Genomic DNA, 23,663 nt, shown 5'->3' on the forward strand with positions numbered 1-23,663 from the left:
CGCGGACTCGACGTGATTCGAGACAACAAGCAAGAAACAAAAATCGAGAGGGAGAAAGAGAAAGAGAGAGAGAGAGAGAGAGAGAGAGAGAGAGAGAGAGAGAGAGAGAGAGAGAGAGAGAGAGAGAGAGAGAGAGAAATACGCTGATATATACGGGAATACACGAGGATCGTGTAAGAGGAGGACAGAGAAAATCGAACGAAGGCGAAGAACGAATAAGATAAAAAAAAAAAAAAAAAGAAGGTAAGAAATATGTTTAAAAAACGAAAAACAGCGAGTGGAAAAAATCACCGTCAAGCATAGAATCGCCGGATGCAGCGTGGGACAATATGTCGAATTATCGTATCCCCCCTCCCCCCCCCCTTATTCTCCTTTCGCACTATGTCTCTAGTTTCTCGCGGGGTGTTTAATGGAATGATTTATGTCGTATGCACGCTGGGGGGGGGGAATAATTTCGGCATATATATATATATATATATGCTTTTTTTTCCGTGTCATTTTTTCTACGCCTTTACACACCTGCGACGAACGGTGTGTGTGTGTGTGTGATTTTTTTTTCTTTTCCTTCGCTTTTTCTTTCTCTCTTTTTTTTTTTGTAGATTTTCTGGAGTTTAAATTAATTAGAGATATTTAACGTTTCAGTTGGCCCATTAGCGGGTTTGTACGTTAGAAACAGACGTGTGCACGCGCTCGTGTGTGTGCGTGTGTGTGTGTGTGTGTGTCTGTCGAAGGGAAGAAGGGGGGAAGGGGGGAGTCGTGTAGGTGCGTACTCAGATATCCGGATGTGACAGGTAGGTAGGTAGGTAGAGGCACGAAGGTAGGTAGGTAGGCAGATAGAGATACCGCACAGACAATTTTGTGTCTACAGGGTGTCTCGTTCGGTGATTCGGGTGGGCGTGTTTGTACGGCGCAACGTCTGAACACCGGTTTACGTTTAAACACATGCATTGCATATTCGTTTTTGCAACACCTGCACGGAAAGTTGATTTTTATGCACCATTTACAAGCACCGAAAGTAGTCTTTTATACACATGTGCGGAAAAAACTTTCGCGCATTGCTAGCGGTGTGAGAAAAAAACCTTCGCACATTGCTAGCGGTGTGCGAAAAAGACGGCCGCGCTTTTATCCACAGTTGCGCGTTTCACGAACAGCTGCACTAGCGCCACCGACGGAATAGTTTGTCACACCTTGCCGTGCTCGACATCGTCACTGAACAGACATCGTGCCGTGGTTTCGTGTAAATATAATCGTGTATGTCGGACTTTCCATTACAGGTGTAGCAAAAAATAGAGTTCGATACACGCGCGAAAGTTGGCAATGCCTATCTCGCGCGAATGCGCCACACTCGCCCTTCGACTCGTCCTAGGGCTCGTGCTGCGCCTTCACGCTTGTGCGGGCATTGCCACCTTCGCGCACTAGTATCGAAAAACATTAATACCGCATAGGCATTGATATGAGAAAAAAGAAAGAACGGTTCTCCGGACGACGCGATGCGAGAATATTTTACGACGATGTTAATATTGTTTAATCGGCACGAGAGTTATTCGTGAATTCCTCTCGCTGATTTGATATTACTTGTTACAATTATCAGGTGAAGGGACAAAAATATAAATCTATTTTCACCGAGTCGGTTAAACAGTTTTTATTCACCAAATGTTGACTGTGAACTTTTTTCTCAGGTATAATTGATGTACACGTTGACGTGGCTGTATAAACAGTTTCAATTAAATTCGCGCGTAACGATTTTCTCGCTTGATTTCCTTTTTTCTTGGGTTTCACTTTTTTTTTTTTTTATCTCGTTCCTTGTACGTGTGTACGTATCTGTATATACTTACGTACCGTGGTTAGCGAGGTCAATCTTTGTTTTTCTCAATGAAAAAGCCTCGCCCATTTTTTATGCGTCAACGGATACAAGGAAAATCATTCGATACGGACGTATCGTCGCGGAATATATGTAATTTCTATACCCCATTGTGTGAATTTACTCTCGTTCTTAATTTCCTTGTGTGTTGAATTTTTCTTAAAATCGTACCTCGCTCCTCAAACGGTTGGGCCGTATCCTCGTATTTGTGCAGTGCAATGTTTCTACCCACGTATATTATAATGATTCAAGGAAAAGTGTACGGAACGGCACTCCGACAATTTCCTCGCGGAAAAGTGAAGGTAGTTACACTGGTGAGTGCGAGATAAAAATATCTGAATAAACCGCGTGTATGTAACAGTCTGTTAAAAATGCGCGAGTGTTTGCGGACAGTTCCACAAGCAGACCCGTAAGCATTAACATTCAGGAACACTTTGCAATAGCTGCATGGTGCCTAACCAATTGCCAGTTCTGACCGTTAACCTTAATAAAAAAGTTATTTTCGAGGCTTGAGTCACATGGAGACAGAAATATCTCGATACTCGTAACGAGATTATCTAAGATGAAAAGTTCGGTAGAAGAATCGTAGAAATGGCTTGTCAAAATAAATAACAAATAAATCTATAAGAGACACGAGTACAGTTTTTGAAAAATTCCCTTGTCTCACCTCGCGTCTTTGACGCTCGATTAAAACTGTTTTCGACTAAAGCCATCCGATTTAGCGATCGAATTAGTAGCTTAGCGACTGATAGAGAATCATGCAACCTTCGATTTTCTACAACGGTCATCCGCGGTCGGGATTTCCGGCTTTTAAGAGTCACCAAAGATTAAACATGGCGGCCAGAAGTAAATTTCCGTTCCGCTCACCCACCGTATTCTAAAGTGCGAAATTTCACCCGCAATACGACGCGTGAGACACCCTGTATAAGACGCGAACATACTCACACACGAAAAGGTTTACATAGGTGGAGAACCCGGCCACATGGGAGGCTTCGACAGAGCTTTCTCTGGCGCGGGTCGCGCGGATAACCAGTCGGGCGGTCACCCAGCCCGATCAGTGGGCCTCCTCTTGACTCTTCGGCTTATGTTCTCCAACGTGAACGCGTATAATCCTCCACACAAAGTCGCGACTTGGAGCATTATCGCGTGCACGTATACGCGGATAGAAGGCATGGGTGCGAGAGGCGCGACGCGCATGCGTATTTGTCTTTTACGATTAACACTCTCCCGCCGGCTCGTCGCTCGCTCCGCCGCATTCATGTGAGAGAGCCTAACACACGCTTCTTGGCCACTCGCACAGCTCCATTTACCTGGGTATCGGACCTCGCCGTATCTCTGCTCGCTGGGTATATATACGTATACATATATATATATATATATATATATGTATATATATATATATATATATATATATATATGTATGTATGTATAGGTACCTTATGTACTGGACCGACTCGCTCCCCGTCCCTTACGTCGCCGTCACGAGACGGGGTTATATTCGAAGCTGATCGTGGGACAGATATATGGCTGCAGTGCTCGCTACGAACGCCTTTATTGTATATACTTTACTACTTTGTAATAATCGTTTGTGTACACCGGCCTGTTTACATAGGTACACGAGCCGTACACTCGGCCAAGTTTGCTCCTACCCGTTTCCACTCTCATTCTTCGAAACCAATGTGTCATGCTGTCAGAAGAAGGATTTTATACAATGATATACGGAAGAGACAAGAATCTAGGTAATTTTCAGGTAACAATTTTTTTAAAATTACATTTGCAAACTTTGACTTCCGTAGGAGTCGAAGAAGACAATCGATACCGCGGACGCCATGTTTGTTCACCGTGACAAGTATTCAACGATTGAACGTAAGAATCGCGGGACGTATCGAGTTTTTTCGTAAAGTAACGAGTGCAAGTCTCTCTATCAACAGCCGAGATTCTAATCCGATGAGAAAAACAGCGATTTTCACTCGTGAAAAAGTTGCAGCGAGTTTTATAAACGCGAAGTGAGATTTCCCGCTCCATTTTCCAACAAGACTCGCCGAATCAGAATTTCTGTTTAGAAACGCGCTCGTCTACACAAACAGAAGAGGAGCAAAAATGAGCGACCGAATAAGTAAAGTAAAAAAGAATCGAACCGGTTGCTTTCCGCTGCCGCTGCTGCGCGGAGTCAACGAATTATTCAGGGGCTTTCCTTATTTTCTTAAAGAGTCTTGTCGCGTGGACGGGATTCCCCGAGCTGGCCGGCGGGGCTGTAGACTAGAATCCGGAGTTATATCTGCAGCCGAGCCTCGACACGCGCGTACAAGTATATATAATTCATTTCACAACGAAGACGTGTAAGCCTGGGTGCGCTTATATAGGCGCAGGAAGAAAGCTGCTTCCTTCCATCGGCGGAGCGGCTGCGACTCGGCTAGTTTAGTTCAGACGTTTCACGTTTATGGTGCGCGTCTCCCCCGCGGCACCGCAGCCAAACCGCCGCCGCCGCCGCCGCCTTCGCGTCGTTCCATGGCTACGCAAACGACCTTCCATGGAATCTGGACGACCTGCAACCGGTGCCGGAGACTCGTAGCTACCCTGAACTGCCGGCGATCTGTTTGAAGCCCGGTTTGAACCCGACCACGAATACGACCGCAACTTACAATGAGACGTTCAAACCTGGAGACTGGTATTATACATAAATTATATCTATAAACTCAGCGACACCCGTTTCCGCTACAGGTGCGTTACTAAACGGCCACACAAGCGGAGCGGACTGACAAATGGACATTTTTCACGGGCTAGGTACCAGTTTCCGTATGTTCAAGGAACGAGGATCCACGAATAGGAGTCGAGTCTCGCGTATCCGGGAACAACCGTGCTGTCGATTAGGTATAATTTGGTAACCCCGGAGAAGATGCACGCAGTGCCGGCTCAAGGCTGCGCGAAGCCGTAGGGTCGTATAAAACGAAAATATATCGCCCGACCTTTCGGTATAATTACTTCCTGATCGAACGTTCGGCCGTGAGTTTCTAGATTTAATTGAAACTGATTGGACACGAGATATCTAGATAAGAACTCGTAAAGGAAGTAATGAAAGCTTTTATTCAGACGTAAAATATTAGAAGCCTTTACGTATTAAACACAGCTACGACAGAGCGTATTATTATGTTTTTTCCCTCTTCGTTTCCTTCTCGAAATTACCATATATTATACTAGGTCCATTAAAACGGTGTTCTCAGGTATCCGAGAGTCGTGACACGGAATTACTGTACGAATCTGTCATCGCGAGAAACAGTGACACGAAAAAAAGTACACTGGCTGTATTCATCATCTTCGGAATCTTTGAATTTCAAACGTATCTTTTGATCGGTACATTTTCGTATCTTACGGCATCTTACGAAATTTCCGATCGGCAAAGTAATCCGACATTGTGAAATGACTTTAGTGAATTTAGATGGAAATGTAGGAAGTGAAATCCAAAAAAGATGTTAGAATCACGGTAGGTACCTACGCATGATTTCGCGGGTCCTCGACCTTGATCCACGATTTGTCTAACCCACAACACGGTATTTCTACTATTTTCACGGTCAACACGACATCTTTGAGGCCTAACTCCACCGTTATGTCAAGTTTGAGGGCAATCCGTGCGACCCCTGAACTGCAGATGCTTGAATGTTGAATCATAACAACTGCATCAGCAGCTTAGGAATAACCTCAAACCCGGTATTTCAACTTACAATGGTGGATCGGACGCGGAGAAGAGATAAGAAGTGAAACCCGAGTCTACAGCTCTGTAAAACCTGCAGTGGGCGTCGGTCACGGCTAAACAGAGTTTAGTCGAGATTATAGAAAAAAGTACGATCATAACGAGCCAGCATCCCGAGCATCCTCTTTCCATCTTTCTTTCTCTCTCTCTCTTTTGCGGCAATAGTTTTGACCGCTTTATAATAGGAGATCCGAGACGAGCCGACAAAAACTCTGGCATGGGTAATACGCTCGAATGACCCAGTCCTGCGGGGTAACACCGAAGCTGGTGTTGGTGGACGATGCTCGACTTGAGGCGACTTGGTCCAATGGTCCAGACTCCGACGATCGTGGTTTAGGTGCACGAAATTCATCGGACAAGAGTTGGCGTAGGTTAGGCTGGTGTACAACGGCCTAAACGTGGGTTGAGGCAGGTCCAAGTGTCGAGAAGACGTCTTTCCGGAGTCGTGTGTGAACGTGTATGTATCCGTGTACCGAGCATGGAGCAGGTATTACAGACTGGCTGCAGGTGACACAGCGTTTTTCAATGGTTCTGGTCCACCGGCGGACAACTCTGCAGTCTGGGTCTCGAGTTGTTTTGACCGAAACCGCAGACACCGATTTTACACCTTTCATTTATCCCGGTCAGCGACGCGCAGTGGCACCGAGCAGTGAGAGTTTCGTGATAAGCCGGCGGACTCGACGATTCATCATACTCGGGATTTGATTTCCTTAAGGTTTCGGATGCGTCGATTTTACGTGTTTCAATTCAACGCCGAATCGTACGTATTGCAAATAGAAATGTTGGTGGAAATAGGAAGAGAGAGATTTCAATGTCGTAAACAGTACGACCTTTCAGAATAACGATAGTCTTTGGGATGAGTCACTGAACGCTGTCTGTATACATTGCGTATTATCATAAACGTGTACGTGTAACGTAGATATTTGCATTTCATTACATTCATCAATTCACATCATGTTAATTTCGCCAAGACTGCATCTCGAGAATACATACCGAGATACTCTGAACTCCGGTGCAGGGGGCATCCTGAGGTGTGAAGTCAAAAATTTATTTTTCTGTCTACCTCAATTTCTCCCGACTACGTTAACAAAAGAACTGTAAAACTTTTTTCCGAATGTTTCTGTCATCTGTCGTGAAGTAAACTTTTTATCATCGTGATCATTCATTCGAAACGAATAAAAAGAAGCGAACAATTTCACGTGGAACGAGTAGGTACAGTATTTAACAAAGAGTGGCACAGTTTCTTTTTCCCTCCGTAAGATTCTAATTGGTCTGAGCCTTCGGCGTTGTAAGAACAATAATTGTGCAATTTACGTTCAAGTTCAAGTTCCAGTTCTAGTTTTACGGTTAAGCGAATTAGTATGATATCTATGTCTTTTTAACAGCGTCTCGTCCCATCGAATGACGAGTCACGTCATCTTCGACATTCGAGCGTTGTCAAAATTAGCTGCGGTTTCGAAATGATCGATGGTTTTTTAAACAAAAGATCTTGAACATTTTCTTCCCCATTACCGGGAGACTTGACGCTTCTTATCGGATCGACCGATCGAGGCGTAATACTCGGTACAATAAATTAAGGTATCACCCTCGGGCAAAATTAAATCAGACGATCGGTCGGTCGAGTGAAAATCGCGACTGACTCTCCGCATGGTTCGCGGAGTGGAATCGGAACGGAATTCGCAATCGACTTTCTTTTTCCAAATAGGTAGAGCCAGCCACGGTTGTAAGTACCTTCGAGGCGTGTGCATAATAGAAAGAAACAACGTTAAAACGACTTCTATCGCCGGCTGCACACGCCTTCGGAGTGCAGACCATTAGCTGTCGAAGTACGCGTAAATAGTTCGACCAGTTTCCACAGCGATTGATCACTGCTCTCCGATTTATACGCGGGGAGTGTATGACAGGTGAATCTGGAAATTTCTAGGATCTCAACTCCGAATCTAGTCCCGATACAATGTCAGTCACATTCTCACGATATATCAAATAATACCGTTGACTTAACGAAGGTTTTATAAATAAGAAGTTTCTATGCATAAACCATGCAACGCTTATACTTCCAGACTCGTCTCTGTTGTACAAGGTACCCACATACATCAGGATGCATTATCATTTACTAACTTGTGAACACGGGTATCGTGTCTACGTATAATGCATCACGTCATTAGGCTTTTCTAACGTCTGCAGCAACGCAGCCGACTTTTTTTCGATGTACACATTGACTTTTATGAACCATGCAAGTTGGGACAGGTAGATATTGCCTTGAAGGTACATCGTAGACACCATTTTTTCTACACCCCAATCATCGCGTAGTTTTTTAGATCAATTAACCACGAAACGAATGGAAATCAAAGTAATTCAGCTTTCAAAGATGCTAATTGAATTTTGCTATTTTAAAAGTAACTACTATACAAGACACTGGAATCTGACAAATTCAACAAGATCAATGCATGGCTTATTTGATTCAATTGTTCTTTTTCTTCTAACCAGTAAACGCTTTATAAGGACAAATATTCACCTGACTCGAAGAAGACTTTCTCGACTGGAGTGAATTTTGATCGAACCAACCGAATATTTTGGGGATTCAAAGATCCTCAAATATTCGATAGTAAAAGCAATTGAATCAAAGAACTAATGCTCTGATGTTAGTGATTGTATGGAATTCCGATACGTTCGCTTAAACCTAATTATTTTTAAGCAAGTGAATGTTTGGCTCACAAAGTACCTACACCATTTGGAATATTGTTCAACGTGTTTATAACCAACTAAATTAAAATTATATCAGACCCGAAATCACAATTTTATACGCGTGAGGCCTCGTGCCTCTTAACAATTTTCACGACATACTTGTAGAAAATACTTTCCATCTATTCGGTGCATCCTGGACTTTCCCGACAGTCTCTCATTACGAAAAGCTCGCCTCACGTTCCACCGAAGAAGACCCAAACGTGTGACCCCGCGACTCGTTGTGTGTACAGACGCTTCGAGGAGCGGTGCACGCAGAGAGGAAGACGAAGAGGAAAAAAAAGGCAGACCCAGAGAGAGAGAGAGAGAGAGGAGGAATTATGAAACGGGAGAGACGAGGCGTGGAACCGAACCGAACGGCGTCCAGCGTCTTCCTTGGGCTGGACCGCGGTGGCTGCGGACCGGCGGCCATCTTGTCTTGCCTTCTGTCTCGCCGATGTTATACGTGTAAAGTACCTACGCTGTATTCGTCGGATCTGACAAACCGTTGCTATCCTGCCTCCAGCTTTCGAACGAAGACCCTCAGCTTTATCGAATTTGCATGGTACTTAAACGAGATGTCCGAAACGACAGGCGCCAGTCGGGAAAAGAGGGGAAATCGGTTTGCAGTTTCGGGGCGTGGAGGTCCGATCCCGTTTGGAAAGGAGAGAAAATCTTAGTCGGAAGAACGTTGATTACTCCATAATCCAATGAATGCGAGCGCCGAAAATGGAAAGAAACAGGGGTGGATACAACATTTGTGGAAACCTTTAAATCACGTCGATTACTCGATTTGTGAATACAATCAAATTTATACCGTAAAAGTTTTAGCCAGAAGTATTTGTCACTTGGTAAAAATTTATTTTTTACAAATTAGTGTTCAGTTAGATCAAAGCACTTCTCTGTAACCAGTCGTGACCATGACCTCAGATTATACGTAATGAATATGGGCACAACTGGTGTTGTACCGCAGTGACCAAAACCGGTCCATCTACCCTATATGTATAATGCTTCTCCAATTTGATTTCCCTTGTAATTGAAATGCGTATGAAGAATGTAGACGGTCTAAAAAACAGTTCCCGATGTTGTTGGCATTCGCGGTGGCACTAGACTTCTCTTTTACAACAGCTGCTTATAAGTTAATGCTGAGACTTGAACTTGTAACTTGGAAGTATCGATATCCGGAATGTACGATATATCGAAATTTCAAACATGCGAAAATAAAATAACGCAAGTAGTCATTCCAACAAGTGACACTATCGAAAATCAAGATTTCTAACAATTCATCCTTCGTTATTTTATCTCGCATATCGGCCATTCTAAATATTGATCCTTCCAAGTTTTGACCCCCATCCGAAGGAAACCCGATTCGACATAGTAGATTTGATTTTACTCGAATCAACTGAATTTTTTCTTCGACGCTGACTTTACGGGCACATCAAACAAGAGCGGCGCAGCTCGGGATGCTAACCTAACCCAAGTATCGCCCTAGACCTTGGTGCAGTATATGGTTGCAGTAAGGGGGGAATAGGGTATAGGCATAGGCATAACTATACCTCCGTGCGACGCACGTGTCTAATTGACGATCGCCTTCCCAATCACTTGGTAAATACAAATTGATTGTCCGTTTCCTTCTCCGCAAGTCGTCCTGCACTTCTCCGTTCTCTGGCCATCGTCACATCTCTCTCTCTCTCTATTTCTTTCCTTCTCTCCTCTTTCCCCTCTCATTCTCGTTCTTCGTCTTAACGCAGCTCAGCGTTCTTCCAATGAATTCACCACTCGGCTGCAGGTTTTTCTCATACAGAACGCACTGCGGGACGTAAAGGCAGGCAGCTCTGCCCCCTTTTGTGCGAACAACGCACGCTGCGACGGGAAAGAAAAACACGCGTGCACAATATCGCGGATAGGTATAAAGGCGTACAGACGGACGTTTGATACGTATTTACTGCGTAAGGCGCATTCCCGCTGATATTTATCCGATACTTTCAATCGGGACGCGCACCACATCCGATGGAACTCTTCAGCTCTGCGCCATCTTGGATCACATGCTTTATACATTTCGTTTATAGATTCAGGGATACCTGGGACGCGTAATCGGGTCGAAAAGTCTCTATATTGTTACATCTAACTAGAAAAGGATAATAAAAGAGATTAAACAATGTGGTAAAAAAAAAAAACGAAAAAAAAAAACAGTATAAATTTTCATTTCTCTGACGTTGGTAACAAAGAGTTGTTTACGGTTGAAATTTAGTGCTTCGATGAGTTTTTTTGTTTTTTTAATCTATTTTTTCAGAGATCACGAGGAATTTTTCAACAATGTTTAAGTTGATTATACATTCAATTAACGCCTGTTTACAAACCTTTGTTTTCTCACGTTTCAATTTCAATGTATTTCTAACCTTACCGTAGATCACGTATCAAGTAATAATAATGACTATGTAATCGCATAAATAAATACGAGTATTAATAAATAACAAAGCGAATGGTATATAGTATACAATTAAAATACAAACAGCAAACAACAGCGAGATTAATAAAATCCAGTTGTTTTCGAGACTCCAAGGTCTCTCTTTCTCTCTCTTTATCGGCCGTGTCTCCGTCTCACTTTAATGATCGGCAATCGGGAATCGCTTGGCGGAATTCTACGTACCTCTCTTGTGGCTTATACCCTACACCGACATTCACCATCACCTAGCCAGAGATTTGACCAAGGTGTGTTCCCTGCCTACGTATAAATCGACGCATAGCGATACCGTATGTATATAATTATATATATATACATATATACACGTATTCGTATACCTATAACTTCGTACGTATATATATATATATATATACATACGTATAACATACACCCACGTGAGTGTATTTATAACTGATAGCGAGTCGAATGCGTACCTTACACTTTATACGTACGCGTCATACCTTCGACGGCGCAGGATGCCGTGCGCGTATGTGTTAAATCACGATTAATTATTACCAATTTTTATCAATACTCGAAAGAGCAAGGTAGCGCGTCAAGCAGCTTATAACGGTTAAACGCACATCAATTATCACCCAGCGTCTACATCACTCGATTTCCATTTTCATGCCCATTATAAAGTGCGCGCATCGCGCTGCATCAGGATTATTATACCTGTACCTATATATGAATGTTCGTAATATGTGGTACATGTGGCGAATGTCTCGACTCAACGACAAACACGTATAATGCAATAATTCAATAACATCGCGCAGACGGTAATAATTCATTGTCGCGGCTTTAACGCAAGCAATAAAAATTTCATCTTGTGATATTCACAACGTTCACCGAAATTCCCGCGCTATGGAAACATCCGATGCACCGATGTATTATACACTTGGAATTAATCATACCGCATTTTGTAGCCTATAGATCGAACGGAAGATGAAATATTTCCGAATTTCTGTAGGACCCGATGACTGGTATTTTATTTATTTTTGTATTTTTGGAGAATCCCGTTAAACACGTGTGTCTCTTATACTGTAATTCCATGTGGGTGATAATCGAATAAGCAAGCTAGGGTACGCGGATAAATTCGTTTTACGTTATAACGCAAGCGTCGAATTCGCTGTCGGATGATATTGCGTAAAAGCGATAGGGGACAGTTGGCGAAATTTTTCCTAGTAAATTCGAGATTGAGAAGGCCGCGATCCCAATTAAAATACAGGTATTAATTATGCGAGAGAACTGGGTATTACAGTTGGAGCATGCGGGGTGTTATGCTTTTTGCTTTCATAATTCTGACCTTGCGCGTGTCCGAGTTTAATTTGCACTCGATTAATCACGGTTCACTCAAAGCCATTCAGGCATTTACACGCGCAATCCGAGACGGAGAGAGTGAGAGAAGGGGGTTAAGAGAGAAACAAAGAGGTGGGGAATAAAAATTGAGCATGAGAGACTCGGAGGAAAAGAGAGAGTCCGGCCGGGCTGTTTTGCGCATAATATTATGGGTCTCGATCGATGGCGATAAAAAATTATTGAAGTCTGTCGTACATGCAGCCATCCGGCAGACTATTCTTCACTCTCCGATTTCAAAAAAATTTGCATTCAAATATTCCAAGGTGCATATACACGCATATACGTTATATACACAATTACCGTCAAAAAATACTCGGGCCAATTCCCCTGACAATTATTTATACCTCTCAATGGTCTGACGTTTATTGCGGTTTTTGTGCCATGATTGAATACACATTGTTATGCAGGTTTAATTGAGGATTGACCGACAGATAAAAGACTTTCAATAACAATTTCATATCAAGTTTCCTCCACTTCGACAATGATTTAGCTCTTCGTGTATTGCAAGCGTCCGTTGTATTGTAAAGTCAGTATTCTGCGAAAGGCCCAGAGAACGAACAGGAATATTTTTTCAAGAGAAAATATTGCGAACCTTTTCTATATTTAGAAACTGTTGTACGCTTGATCCGATACGATATGCGTGGGCCGCATCTATTGTATGGCCGACTAAGTGCCAAACGAAAGCGAAATAAATAAAGTGACGGAAAAAAAAAAAAAAAAAATGGACGAATAAATACAATACAATCATGAAATATACACCTGGTATAAATTATGTTGAATTTCATGAAAGCAACATCCCCCCTCGTAACGCAAAGGAAAATAAAAGTTGGAAGGAAACAAGTCGATGTGGTACAAAAAAGAGAAAAAAAACAGCTGCGATTTGCCGAAATTCAGTGCTCAATCTCATTTTTCATTTGGATAAAATGGTTTGGCGTAAAAAAGTTGAACGGCTTTACGGAAATGCGATGAGCCACCGTATCGAATTTTAGAAAACGCGAACGTTAAAATCCACCGATTGGAAATAGTGAAACGCACATGAACAAATTAATCGAACTCGATGCTCGATCCATAAAATCTTACCGCGATAATATTTTCGTCTGCAAGGCAGGGGAGCCAACTTACTCGAAACAGAGCGCAATCCAATTAGGTAGTGAATCGAAATCATGCTACTACATTGACGCGTAGCGAGAGTTTGCAAAACTTTCCCGAATCGCTAAATCAACGATTTGGCATCTGCTGAACCAAAAAACATTCGCATCGCCTACATAACCTCCAATGAAACCCAGCAAAGTTTGACATCTGAATCTTAGGTTGGCCAGCGTGCTTGAATAAACGAAATAACTCGCGCACGCGCAATCGAAAGCTCAATCTGCCAAGTTTCGACGTTCTTTCTCATTGCCAGTAGAAGTCGATAAACAATTGTCACAAGTAGGTATACAAGCAAATATAAAGCGTCTCGAGCTTTCTGTACTTTTAACGTCCTCTTACGTTTGGTTTTTCATTTTGGTCCGAAATTTCACAGGCCAGACCTTCCATGCACAATAATATGTTGAAAAAAAATGTTGAACGGTTCTTCACCCGCTTTCCATGCATCGTCGATGTAAATAAAACTACTCTTCGCTCTTCGACAGCGTAAATGTAAACCAAAGCATGCTACTCACCCTGCGCGAAGGGATGCGGCATTGCCAAGGGCGAGCTGCGCGGCTCCGGGATCGGCGGCAACGAGTTCCGACAAAACAAGGACGGTGGTTGTAGTCGCGCAGTTTGATCCAGAGGCAGCGGAAGTGCAGGGTGTGCCACGTGCCATGATGGCGTCCTCGTGCTGCTGGAGCTGCAGCTGAGGATAGTGATGGAGGTGGAGTGCTGCGGCTCGCGACCTGGAGTTCGTCGGTGGAGAGGGCGGCGGGGGCGGATACTCGACGACCTGGACCCTGTCCGCCTCATTCTCGTAGATGATCTCCTTGTCGTGGGTGTACATGACGGTCTTCTGACCGTCGTTGTATATCAGGTCGATCATCTTGTGCTCACCGAGGTTCGATGGCGGCGCTACTACCGTTCCAGCCGCCTCTGGAGTCACCCGGTCATCGTCTTCTTCGCCCCGCGTGTCCTGATCCTGATCCTGCTGGTGCTGGTGGTGATGATGGCTGTGGTGGTGGTGCTGCTGGTGGTGCGCGTGGTGCGGATGGTGATGCTGCTGTTGCTGCTGATGGTGATGGTGATGGTGACGGTGAAACTTGTGGTGAAGAGGGTGCTGCGACGGCTCGTGAAGGTCCAGGACGTTCACCGGCTGCATCGTCGCTAGCAGTACTTGGTCATTATCGTTTTGATTATGGTTGCTCAGAGATGAGGATGCCGGTGAGACGGGACCCTCGACCTGAGGAAGAGACAAGTGTTCGGTCAGTCCTTTGGTTTGCGGATTAAACTGTAAGGGTACGGTGTTTGTCCCAGATCAACGCCGCGTGTTTGCCGCCGTCCTGAATCGTCGGAATTTTTATCCTACTTCGATTCATCGGGGCGGTAATTAATCTCTGCAGTTATTGTATGGATAATGCGGCTCGTTGAAAGCATATTGCAATATACGTTGTGTGAGCGGGAGGTGAGCAGAGGGTAAATAAAACTGACGTTAGTTTCCGCGTTAAATGTTAATTGCTTCGTAGACTTGCAACTGTGAGATTCTAATCGACGATAAAAAAGAAAAAACCGATCGAACTTTGATCTTAACGATCCTCGTCCCGAGATATCTGCACGTATAAGATGTATCGTACAGGTCTGTAATACGTATGTTATTTCAATACGCGTAAGCTTTATCTCCACCGCGATGTACAACCGTTGATAAAATTCCTCAAGTTATTATGCACGTTGGTATGTATGTATATAGGTACATAGTCATACACCTTACCAACCGTCAATCACGCAGTGTGCCGAGTAGCGTTGCATGTAAATAATATTCTTCATACCCGTGGCATGCGTGTGTACTTTTATACGTATTACGTATTCACTGGATAATGAGGAAAACCGTGAAAAGGCAAAACGTCGTGTCGATACGTTGAGTAGCGTTTCTTTCTTTGGATCGAGGTTTTAACATCTATCAATTTCTTAATCATACCGAGTTCAGAAAAAACCGTTTTCGATCGGTGTGCCTGACTTCGTCTGCAAACCTATACTGCAACCAATCGTCGAAATGAACATATTTCCTTTCGAAGAGCCGTCGGTGAAGATTGGAGGATAAGAGGAGGGCTCAGATTCGCGGTCGACGTCGTTCAAAAATAGTACAAGGGTAAAAATAGTGTTCAACTGACCGGAGACAAGGCCTCCTGGATGTGGATGGAGCCCGGGTCCGGTTCGTCCGCGCACGTCGACATTTCCTTTATTCTCAAGTCTTCGTTTCTCCTCGACTCCTTCAGGTACAACGGGTATACTATACGTATATAATTTAATTCAGGGAGTGACGATGCCTCGATGGTTGGTTAACAAAATTTCCGCTGCATCGATATGTCGTTACTTTTCTTACGGCTACAGTGAAACGTCCGTCCCGCAGATCACCAGGCTGCGCAGACGTGTGTCCGGTGTGTAATTTTTTCGTTTTTTTTTTCTTTTTCTTTCTTTCGTTTCAAGTCTTGTATCACAGGCTGCTGAAGAATGTATGGCACGTTGGAGGAAGAGATCTGCGGAAAGAGAACAAGGAAAAGAGACATTGACCTGGGTTCACTCGGTTGGCAAGACACATCGTAGGTATTACAAGGACTCGTCAGCGATCGTCCGATCTCGTCTTTTTCCCCTCCCGATCCATACAATTCGAGTTACACGATCTTCTTCTCCCTGCAGCCTCGGAACTGGTCTCGGACCCAACAGGTTTCACCTCCGCAGGTTTCGTTTGGCCTACTCCGAAAATCGGTAACAACTCACGCGGGGCGGGGGGGGGGGGGGGGGGGGGGGGCCGGGCACGGGGACCCGTCGGTGCAGGTAGAGGAGGACGTGGATCGACCGGGAATCAGGTATGCACCTGCGGCCCGCCGGTCGGGACAATGAGGAAGGAAGGCGAGGAGGATATTGACTGCCGGTGAAGATCGGCTGATGCGGAGGGAAAGAGAGAGGGAGAGACGAGATCGACGAGGAGCCTAGGATCGCGGTGCGAACTGTTAAATGCTACCGATCGAGGAAGAGAGAACGAGAAAAAGATCGGAGGGGGACCGAGTGGCGGGTGGTGTTGCAGCACCATAGATTATACAAAGCCGCGTGCGAGCGAGGAGCAGGTTAGGCCGGTCTAACCTGATTCCGAAAGGGACCCTGCGTCAGGTTGTGGGCCCACCTCTTGCGCCTGTTTGTATTTCAAGTATAGGTAACGGAGCTCAGGTACGCCCTCGCCACCGCGACCGCGACCGCGGCCGACGTCGTTGCCTCTCAACCAGCGGCAGCTCAACAAACGGAGGATGGACAGTGTGCCGAAGAACCAGAAGCTCCGGACTTGCCCGCTCGCGTTTACCAACAGTGCAGTGTCACCAATTGCTCCTGGTACCACCGAGTGTCGGACCCTCCCCGCGTAAAACGACTACCGCACAGTGCCAAAAAGTTTGCAAGCATCCTTCGGACCTGACTTTTCTACCTCTTGCGATTTACCGTCATATATATATATATATATATATATATATATATACATATATGTATGCATGTATACGTATATGTGTGTATAAACATACTACTGGTCGTCTAATTGCGCGCATGGAATTCGATCGATCTTCAGCCGTATCTGGTACGTTCGATTCTTCCTCGATGTTGTGCGATGGTAAAGGTGTCACGTGATCGGACCGAGGAACGGATAAAGAGACGCGGTGTATCCGAGTCCGGGATAATTAGCTGGTGATAGAGAGTTGGAATTTATTTGAAAAAATAAAAAATAAACGTACGTGACCGAGAGGCTGCAGGTATCAGTGTACGATGTTAGTATCTGGATACAAGGTGGAAAAGTAAAACTACGCATCATATTTTCGTAACATGCTATGGACAGAAACAATAATATCGTGTGATGTGAATCGAAGAGGGCGCTGGATCGTCGCTCCGTAAGTCCGCGGCTATACAATTACTGATCTTCGTTAAAATATTACCCACGCTAGTTTCAATGCGTCGCAGGATATATAATATAAAATAACAATGTACGGTATAAGGTGTAAAGGTACTCACTCGTTTGGGTTGCATTTAGTTAAGATCGAAGGTGTGATTCCTCTCGGCTGGGATGCTGATGCAGACGGGAGGCTGCATGTTCGTGGGATAGGTGAACTACAAACTACCGGCTATCTCCCAGTCTCTGGATCACATCTCCGCGGTTTCTTCTCTCACGCTTAGCTATACCGGGCCCGTTCTTAATCGTTCATCCAGGCTGCTGCTGCTGCTGCCGCCGCACTGCACTCAAGTGCAATATCGTCGCGCACCTTTCGCGGCCCCGCGTTCAATTTCGCAGTAAGGCCCAATTATTATCAGCTGTCCGCGTTTCACGCGTGCGATAACTCTGCCGCACGCTTACTGGTATACATGTATATATGTATAATACGCGTATATTGCACGAGGCGTTGCAGATCCAACTTTCCTCTCTCTATCTATCTCTCTCTCTCTCTCTCTCTCTACGCATATGTCACTTTAACACAATTATTACTCCCGCCGTGAGATTGTTGTTTGTTTGTTTTTATTTTTTCTTGTTTCTTTACGTGTCAAAATTGAACGAGGTACAGTACTGCTGCGGCATAAAGAACAACAAGAACAATAAGAACATTATAGTTTAGTTCCTTTTTTTTTTCTTTTTTTGTTATCTCGTTTCTTTTATTATTATTATTGTTATTGTTATCTTTGTTAACGATGCTCTGTTGTTGTTGTCGTTGTTGTTGTTGTTGCTGTTGTCGTCGTCGTTACGACGATTATTCCCCTTCAAAATCAAACGACACTTTTAACACAGGTATAATTTATTCCTTTCTTCCACTGCAGGCATTACAACCGTATATGTATGTATATATATATATACAATAATGCACGCGCGGTTTTTATACGAATAACACACACACACACACGCGTAGCTATAGTCCACGTGTATGTATACCGCAGGAATTGCATGTACGAGATACGTCGATGCGTACAGCGTACGGTATAACGTAGACGAGGTGTTTATACATCGATTGATCGGCGACGCACCCGCGGACAAGTTTAGAGACAGTTATAAATGTACACAGATGACACAAGGCATTATACATACATACATATATATATATATGTATATACACACACACACAAGCACATACACATACACACGTACACACACACAGGCACGCGCGGTTGCACGCGTAGGATGGTCGATACAATGATGTTGTATATACGATCTGTGTATATTAGACGTGCAGGGAACCGCGTGATTAGGTATTTTCGCGTAGATCAAGTGTATACAACGCGTATATTTAATCCTGGCGCGTTTTTCGTAATGTTCGCCCGTTAACGGAGGAGCGAGTCAGACGATGATCCAGAGGCTGGATGAGTGGATGTGTGACTACCAGCGTCCTGCCGGACTGCGGAGGCCAGCCTGGGCTTGTATATTCCACACCAAAGTTGGGGCCGCTGATCGTGAGCTGGTGGCTACACAGGGAACACGTATAACCGAAGGAACGCTGCTCGGAGGACCTCGCCGGAGTCTCTTCTCTCGGGAGAGGCAATATGGCCGCCCAGCATCCCGGCCCTCTCCTCTCCTCTCCTCTCCACCTCCTCCCCCCCCCCCCCCCCCCCCCGCCCGCTACCGCCACCCCGCGACTCGCTCCTCTCGCTCCGCCGCCGCCGCCGCCGCCCTCCTTCCTACCTCTAGGCATTAATCCCGTCGCGGTGTTTCTCCCACTCACCCCTCCGCGCAGGTCGAGAAGGAGAAAGAGAGAAAAAGAGGAAAACAGAGAGAGAGGGAGAACGGAGAGTGAGAGAGAATCGGGCCCGGAGGCTGCGGCGGAGACGAGAATCGACGCGCTGCAACAGCAGCGGCAGCGGCAGCGTTCAGGTAGCCCGGCAGCCGCGCCCGACGAGGAGGAGAGGAACTCGGAGGAGTGCGTGCGATGGGCAGAACGGAGTGGTGGGAGAGACGGAGGTTCACGCGTTCACCAATACAGAGAGCTGCGGATCCCCGTGAGCCGCAGGACGAAAACGCTGAGGTCGGGCTTGAAGCAGGCGGTGGACGGCGGTCGTGAAACGGCGCAAGATATGACGGGTACGAAACGCCTGCGTGCGATGCATGCCGCCGCGGTGCGGATATCGAGGAGGAAACTGGTAAGGATATCCAAAGACGCGGGCGTCGAGAGTCGTCGAGCTAACGAACGAACGCGGTCGGTCCGCTCTGTTCGTTGAAGGAGGAGGAGGAGGAGGAGGAGGAGAGAAAGAGAGAGAGAGAGAGAGGGAGAGGGAGAGAAGACAACCGACCGCCGCGGGGACCAAAGGGGCATTATTTTATTGTATCCTCCGTCTCTCATCTCGGCACCGCGGCTCACATCTCTTGACGAGGATAACCGCGTGGTACAGCTCCGCCGACCGTAGACGAAGATACCTCGAATCCATGTGCGTTACAATACGCACCTATACGCGTGTATTACACATCGTTACTACAGACACACACACGCGCGCACGCTAGCGCGCGCGGGCGGTAGAAATTTTCTTCCTTGCGCGCGAGACGTTCACCGTATAGCAGCTATATAGTGGGTGGGGTGAGAGGCGGAGTGGGGGGATAAAAAGGCGGGGGAGACGGCGGCGGGACGGGGGCGATAGGGAGGGGGGGGGAAGGGTTATCGAAAGAGTAAAAATAAGAACGCACGACGTCGGACAAAATTAAAAGACGAAGCGAGATGTATAACCTAATACGCGCGCAACCGTGCCTGGCGACTGTGTGTGCGTGTAATACGTATACATGTATAATATAAAAAAGTAAACGATAAGAGGTATACGGTATACCTATATATGTATATATATGTATATATATATATATACACGTGTACGTGTAATATTAAAACAGAAATAAAATTGAATAAGAGAAACAAGAACGACGCGATGGAAGGAAAGAGAAAAAAAAAAATATACAAATAAAAACACTTTTACACATAGGTGCGCACCCAAGGGGTAGAGAGGATATAGAGATAAATACCGGAGGCTGCAGAGTAGGTATACAGCTCCTCCGATCCGACGCTGCGGACTGTAACACAACTTCGTATCACACGTATATCTATAATACCTACGTAAACGCTGTATAGGTACGCGATATTGTAGATGTGTTGTAATTCGCGTAGAATTGTATATTCCATTTGTATAGAAAATTTTCAATTGCACGCGTATACAACAATCGGTATATTTGTACATATGTACATGTAGTTCAACTACAATCGCGAACAATTTGCTTGTGAGGTTATACGCTGCACGTGTGTGTAACCTATCGCACAGATATTTGATATGTACATATATATATATATATATATATATATGTGTATTGTATATATGTATATATTAATAATATGTATATATTGCATCGGGTAGCCCGAAGCGGCGCCGATCAGCGTCGAGAGCTGGCGCAGTTGTACGTAAAGGTATAATAATATACATATATATATACATATATATATATATATTTATATATACGTATAATATATACTCTGAGAGGCTGCAGAGCCGCGAAGCCGACGCTTGCAGGGTTTCGATGAATAAAAAAAGATAGAGACGGAGGGAAGGAAATGGCGCTTATTGCACGTACGTACGTACGAACGCGTGTATGTACGCTTAAAGAAACGAAACGCGATAAAGAGAGAGAGAGAGAGAGAGGGATAAAAAGTAAAGGAGATAAAAGAAAGAAAATTGGACGCAGTCGTCGCGTCGCGTCGCGTCGCATCGCGGGCTCGGAGAGCTCGACGCTCGATCTCTGGCTTCGCCGTTGGCTGAGATACGGAGAGCTCTCGCTTACGCGGCCGAACCGGGCATCGAAGTCTCTTCATGGCCGCCCGCCTCACACTATCAAGACGAGGTAGGTATACCTGTAAGACTGTCTTCGTTACTCGGAGCCGCGCTCTTTGAATGGTTCTCAACCGGTTAGAAGAGGCCCCGTTTCATTCAAGCGTATTCCTTCCGTCTAGCTACGCGCTCCTTCTTAATTCTTATACCTTATACCTATTTCGGTAGGTACCCACGTACCTTATACGTACGTACCTCGTACACACCCGCATGCGAATTACGTGTACGCGTCGTCTCAACACGTTGACCCGCCGCAGTTGTGTACCTACGCTTGCATCGATTGGTATTATAACTCCGCTGTAATGACATTGATGATAGATCTTATACGCGTGCATGTACGTACCTACCACAGTGCGACTTTGTATCTATATTCTTATACGTATTTACTCACCTACTTCAGATGGAACTCAAGATTGTACGAGTCAAAATTAGAGTCCGAATAATGGCCTCGGGCATTCAGGTCACGTGTCTAATGTAAGAGTCCGACGATAAGATATTATTATGATTGTGATACTGAGAGTCCGTGCGGTAGCCGTATAAACGCCGGAATTGTAACAGTCCGCGGCAAAATCATTTCTATAACTACATTACTGAAATACGTCCATGTTATACATACGAACCGATCATACGTCGATCGGTATGTAATTTGGACCGTTGTACGCGCACTGGGATCAAAATTTCCTGTCATGACAAAAAAAAAAAAAAACAAACAGTAACAATCAGCAATGCGGGATCTATCGTTATTATACATATAATTACACTATAATATGAAATATTATAATAGGGTCAGTATGGCGCTGGATATGTATACTGCACTGAGAGAAATTTTTAGTTCCGGTTACCGCTCGGTCCTTAACTATTTTCATTTTTTAGCAGAATCGAAAAATATAGTTCTAGGTAAAAAATGAAAATTAGTTTTCTAGCTTTTACCGAAAAGTCTAGTATCCGTTACTATTCTTCCTCATTACGATCGCTGTTGCTATATTTTCTTGCAACTGATGCGAAAATTTAATGCTCGTGCAAGGATAAATTGACGTTAAAGCCTTATTTAACTAAAAAAGTAGAGTAAACCTCAGAAACTGATTTTGCGTTGCAATAACCAAAAAAGGTTCGACGATAGCGCAAAATGGTTAGGCGTACGCTCGTCTTTCCGTAATTCCAACAATATTCAATCAGTTTTTTTAACGGTACCCGTTTAACTGAATTTTTCAAGTTACTGTAACAAGTAAAATTTTTCCCAGTGTGTAACTAATTGAAAAGTGTGCGAATGCTAATCGATGTAAAGTGTGAACCGATACTCGAACACGATATTGTGTACACAACGTTTGCTATACGTGTATATGTATATTAAACAAAGAACTTGAGTAAAGGATGGTTGCATATTGATCCCGAAACCTCGGCGCGTCCAACAGTCTTCAAGTCTTTCTAATTTTGGACTCGGCCTTGGCCTGGCGTAAACAAATCAATAAAGATAGCGTTTCTCTCTCACATGCCATAAGCTGGCTCCGCGGACTGCGGTTATGGCTGTACACACATGCTTCCACACATCCGTACACTGTCGCGGTTTTATCATCTATAAAACATCGACTAACCGTTCACACACCTGCGAGACGGGCCGGTACACGTATGATATTCACGCGAATCCGGACCTCGGTGTCAGCCATACACGCGTATTTCACCCCGCGGTCCAGAGAGGGAGGTGGAGGAAGCACTCTGGAACATACACGTGGATGCCACACCATACGCTTGGATGAAACGCAGGTATCCATGTGCATGGGTGCACGGACACACGGTCAGACATCTTTCTTCTTCTTCTTCTTCTTCTTCTTCTTCTTCTTCTCCGTTCGCTCGGCCTATCCCGTCGCTCTTTCCAGCTTCCTTTTTCATTTTTTTCACTCTTCGAAATTCGAACACCACATGTAGACCTAAGTTACACACATGTAACCCGTATTATCCTCTTCTGCAGTGGCGTAGGACGCCTAAACATGTGCGGGATGTATAGCGCGGATGCAGATGCATCGGTACCTACTTGATATTGGGAACATCGACGGTTGTTTCATTGGTCTCGCTGCCTAATGTCGAAAAACATGACATCTAAACGCAGGCGTATTAGTTTACTTGAACCAACTGCTACGTGGGTACGTATGTTTGTGAACTTTCGACGTGTATCGTATTCTTCTAAAGACGACACGTCTCGTTGCAAACTGTTTTGACCTTTCGCTGTAGTATTATTAATATTATTATACAAGGATAAGAATGTATCCACTATACATATACTGACAGGTGAGTTACACGATGGGCTATTAATATTAATTCAAGTGTAGTTATTAGTGTACGTCAAAACTGAGGATGCCAATTTATACGCCCACTTGGTCAAATGTATGAGCACGATTAACCATCGGGCAAAAGTTTATTTCTTACTTGTCTGGCAATGAGGATAGGTATACGAAACCACGCGAATTGCAACTCAGTGTCAAACAGGTGTCGAACGAGATCTGTCAAAGAAGGTT

The 23,663-nt window shown here is 44.7% G+C and overlaps 1 protein-coding gene across 2 annotated transcripts in view; it reads right to left on the reverse strand.

Annotated features, from left to right (window-relative positions):
* The window catches only part of LOC107217084 (protein grainyhead), a 69,353-nt gene extending 50,521 nt beyond the window's left edge, over positions 1-18,832 (reverse strand). For both annotated transcript variants that reach the window (XM_046731015.1, XM_046731018.1), the window contains exons 1-3: positions 17,329-18,832; positions 15,450-15,815; positions 13,812-14,524 (exon numbers count right to left, since the gene is read on the reverse strand). In XM_046731015.1, the coding sequence (XP_046586971.1) occupies positions 13,812-14,524; positions 15,450-15,512 (776 nt within the window). In that variant the 5' untranslated portion in view covers positions 15,513-15,815; positions 17,329-18,832. The remainder of the gene's footprint in view (positions 1-13,811; positions 14,525-15,449; positions 15,816-17,328) is intronic.
* Between the last annotated feature and the right edge of the window lie 4,831 nt (positions 18,833-23,663).

This window comes from Neodiprion lecontei, chromosome 1, assembly GCF_021901455.1.
Source record: "Neodiprion lecontei isolate iyNeoLeco1 chromosome 1, iyNeoLeco1.1, whole genome shotgun sequence".
NCBI lineage: Eukaryota > Metazoa > Arthropoda > Insecta > Hymenoptera > Diprionidae > Neodiprion > Neodiprion lecontei.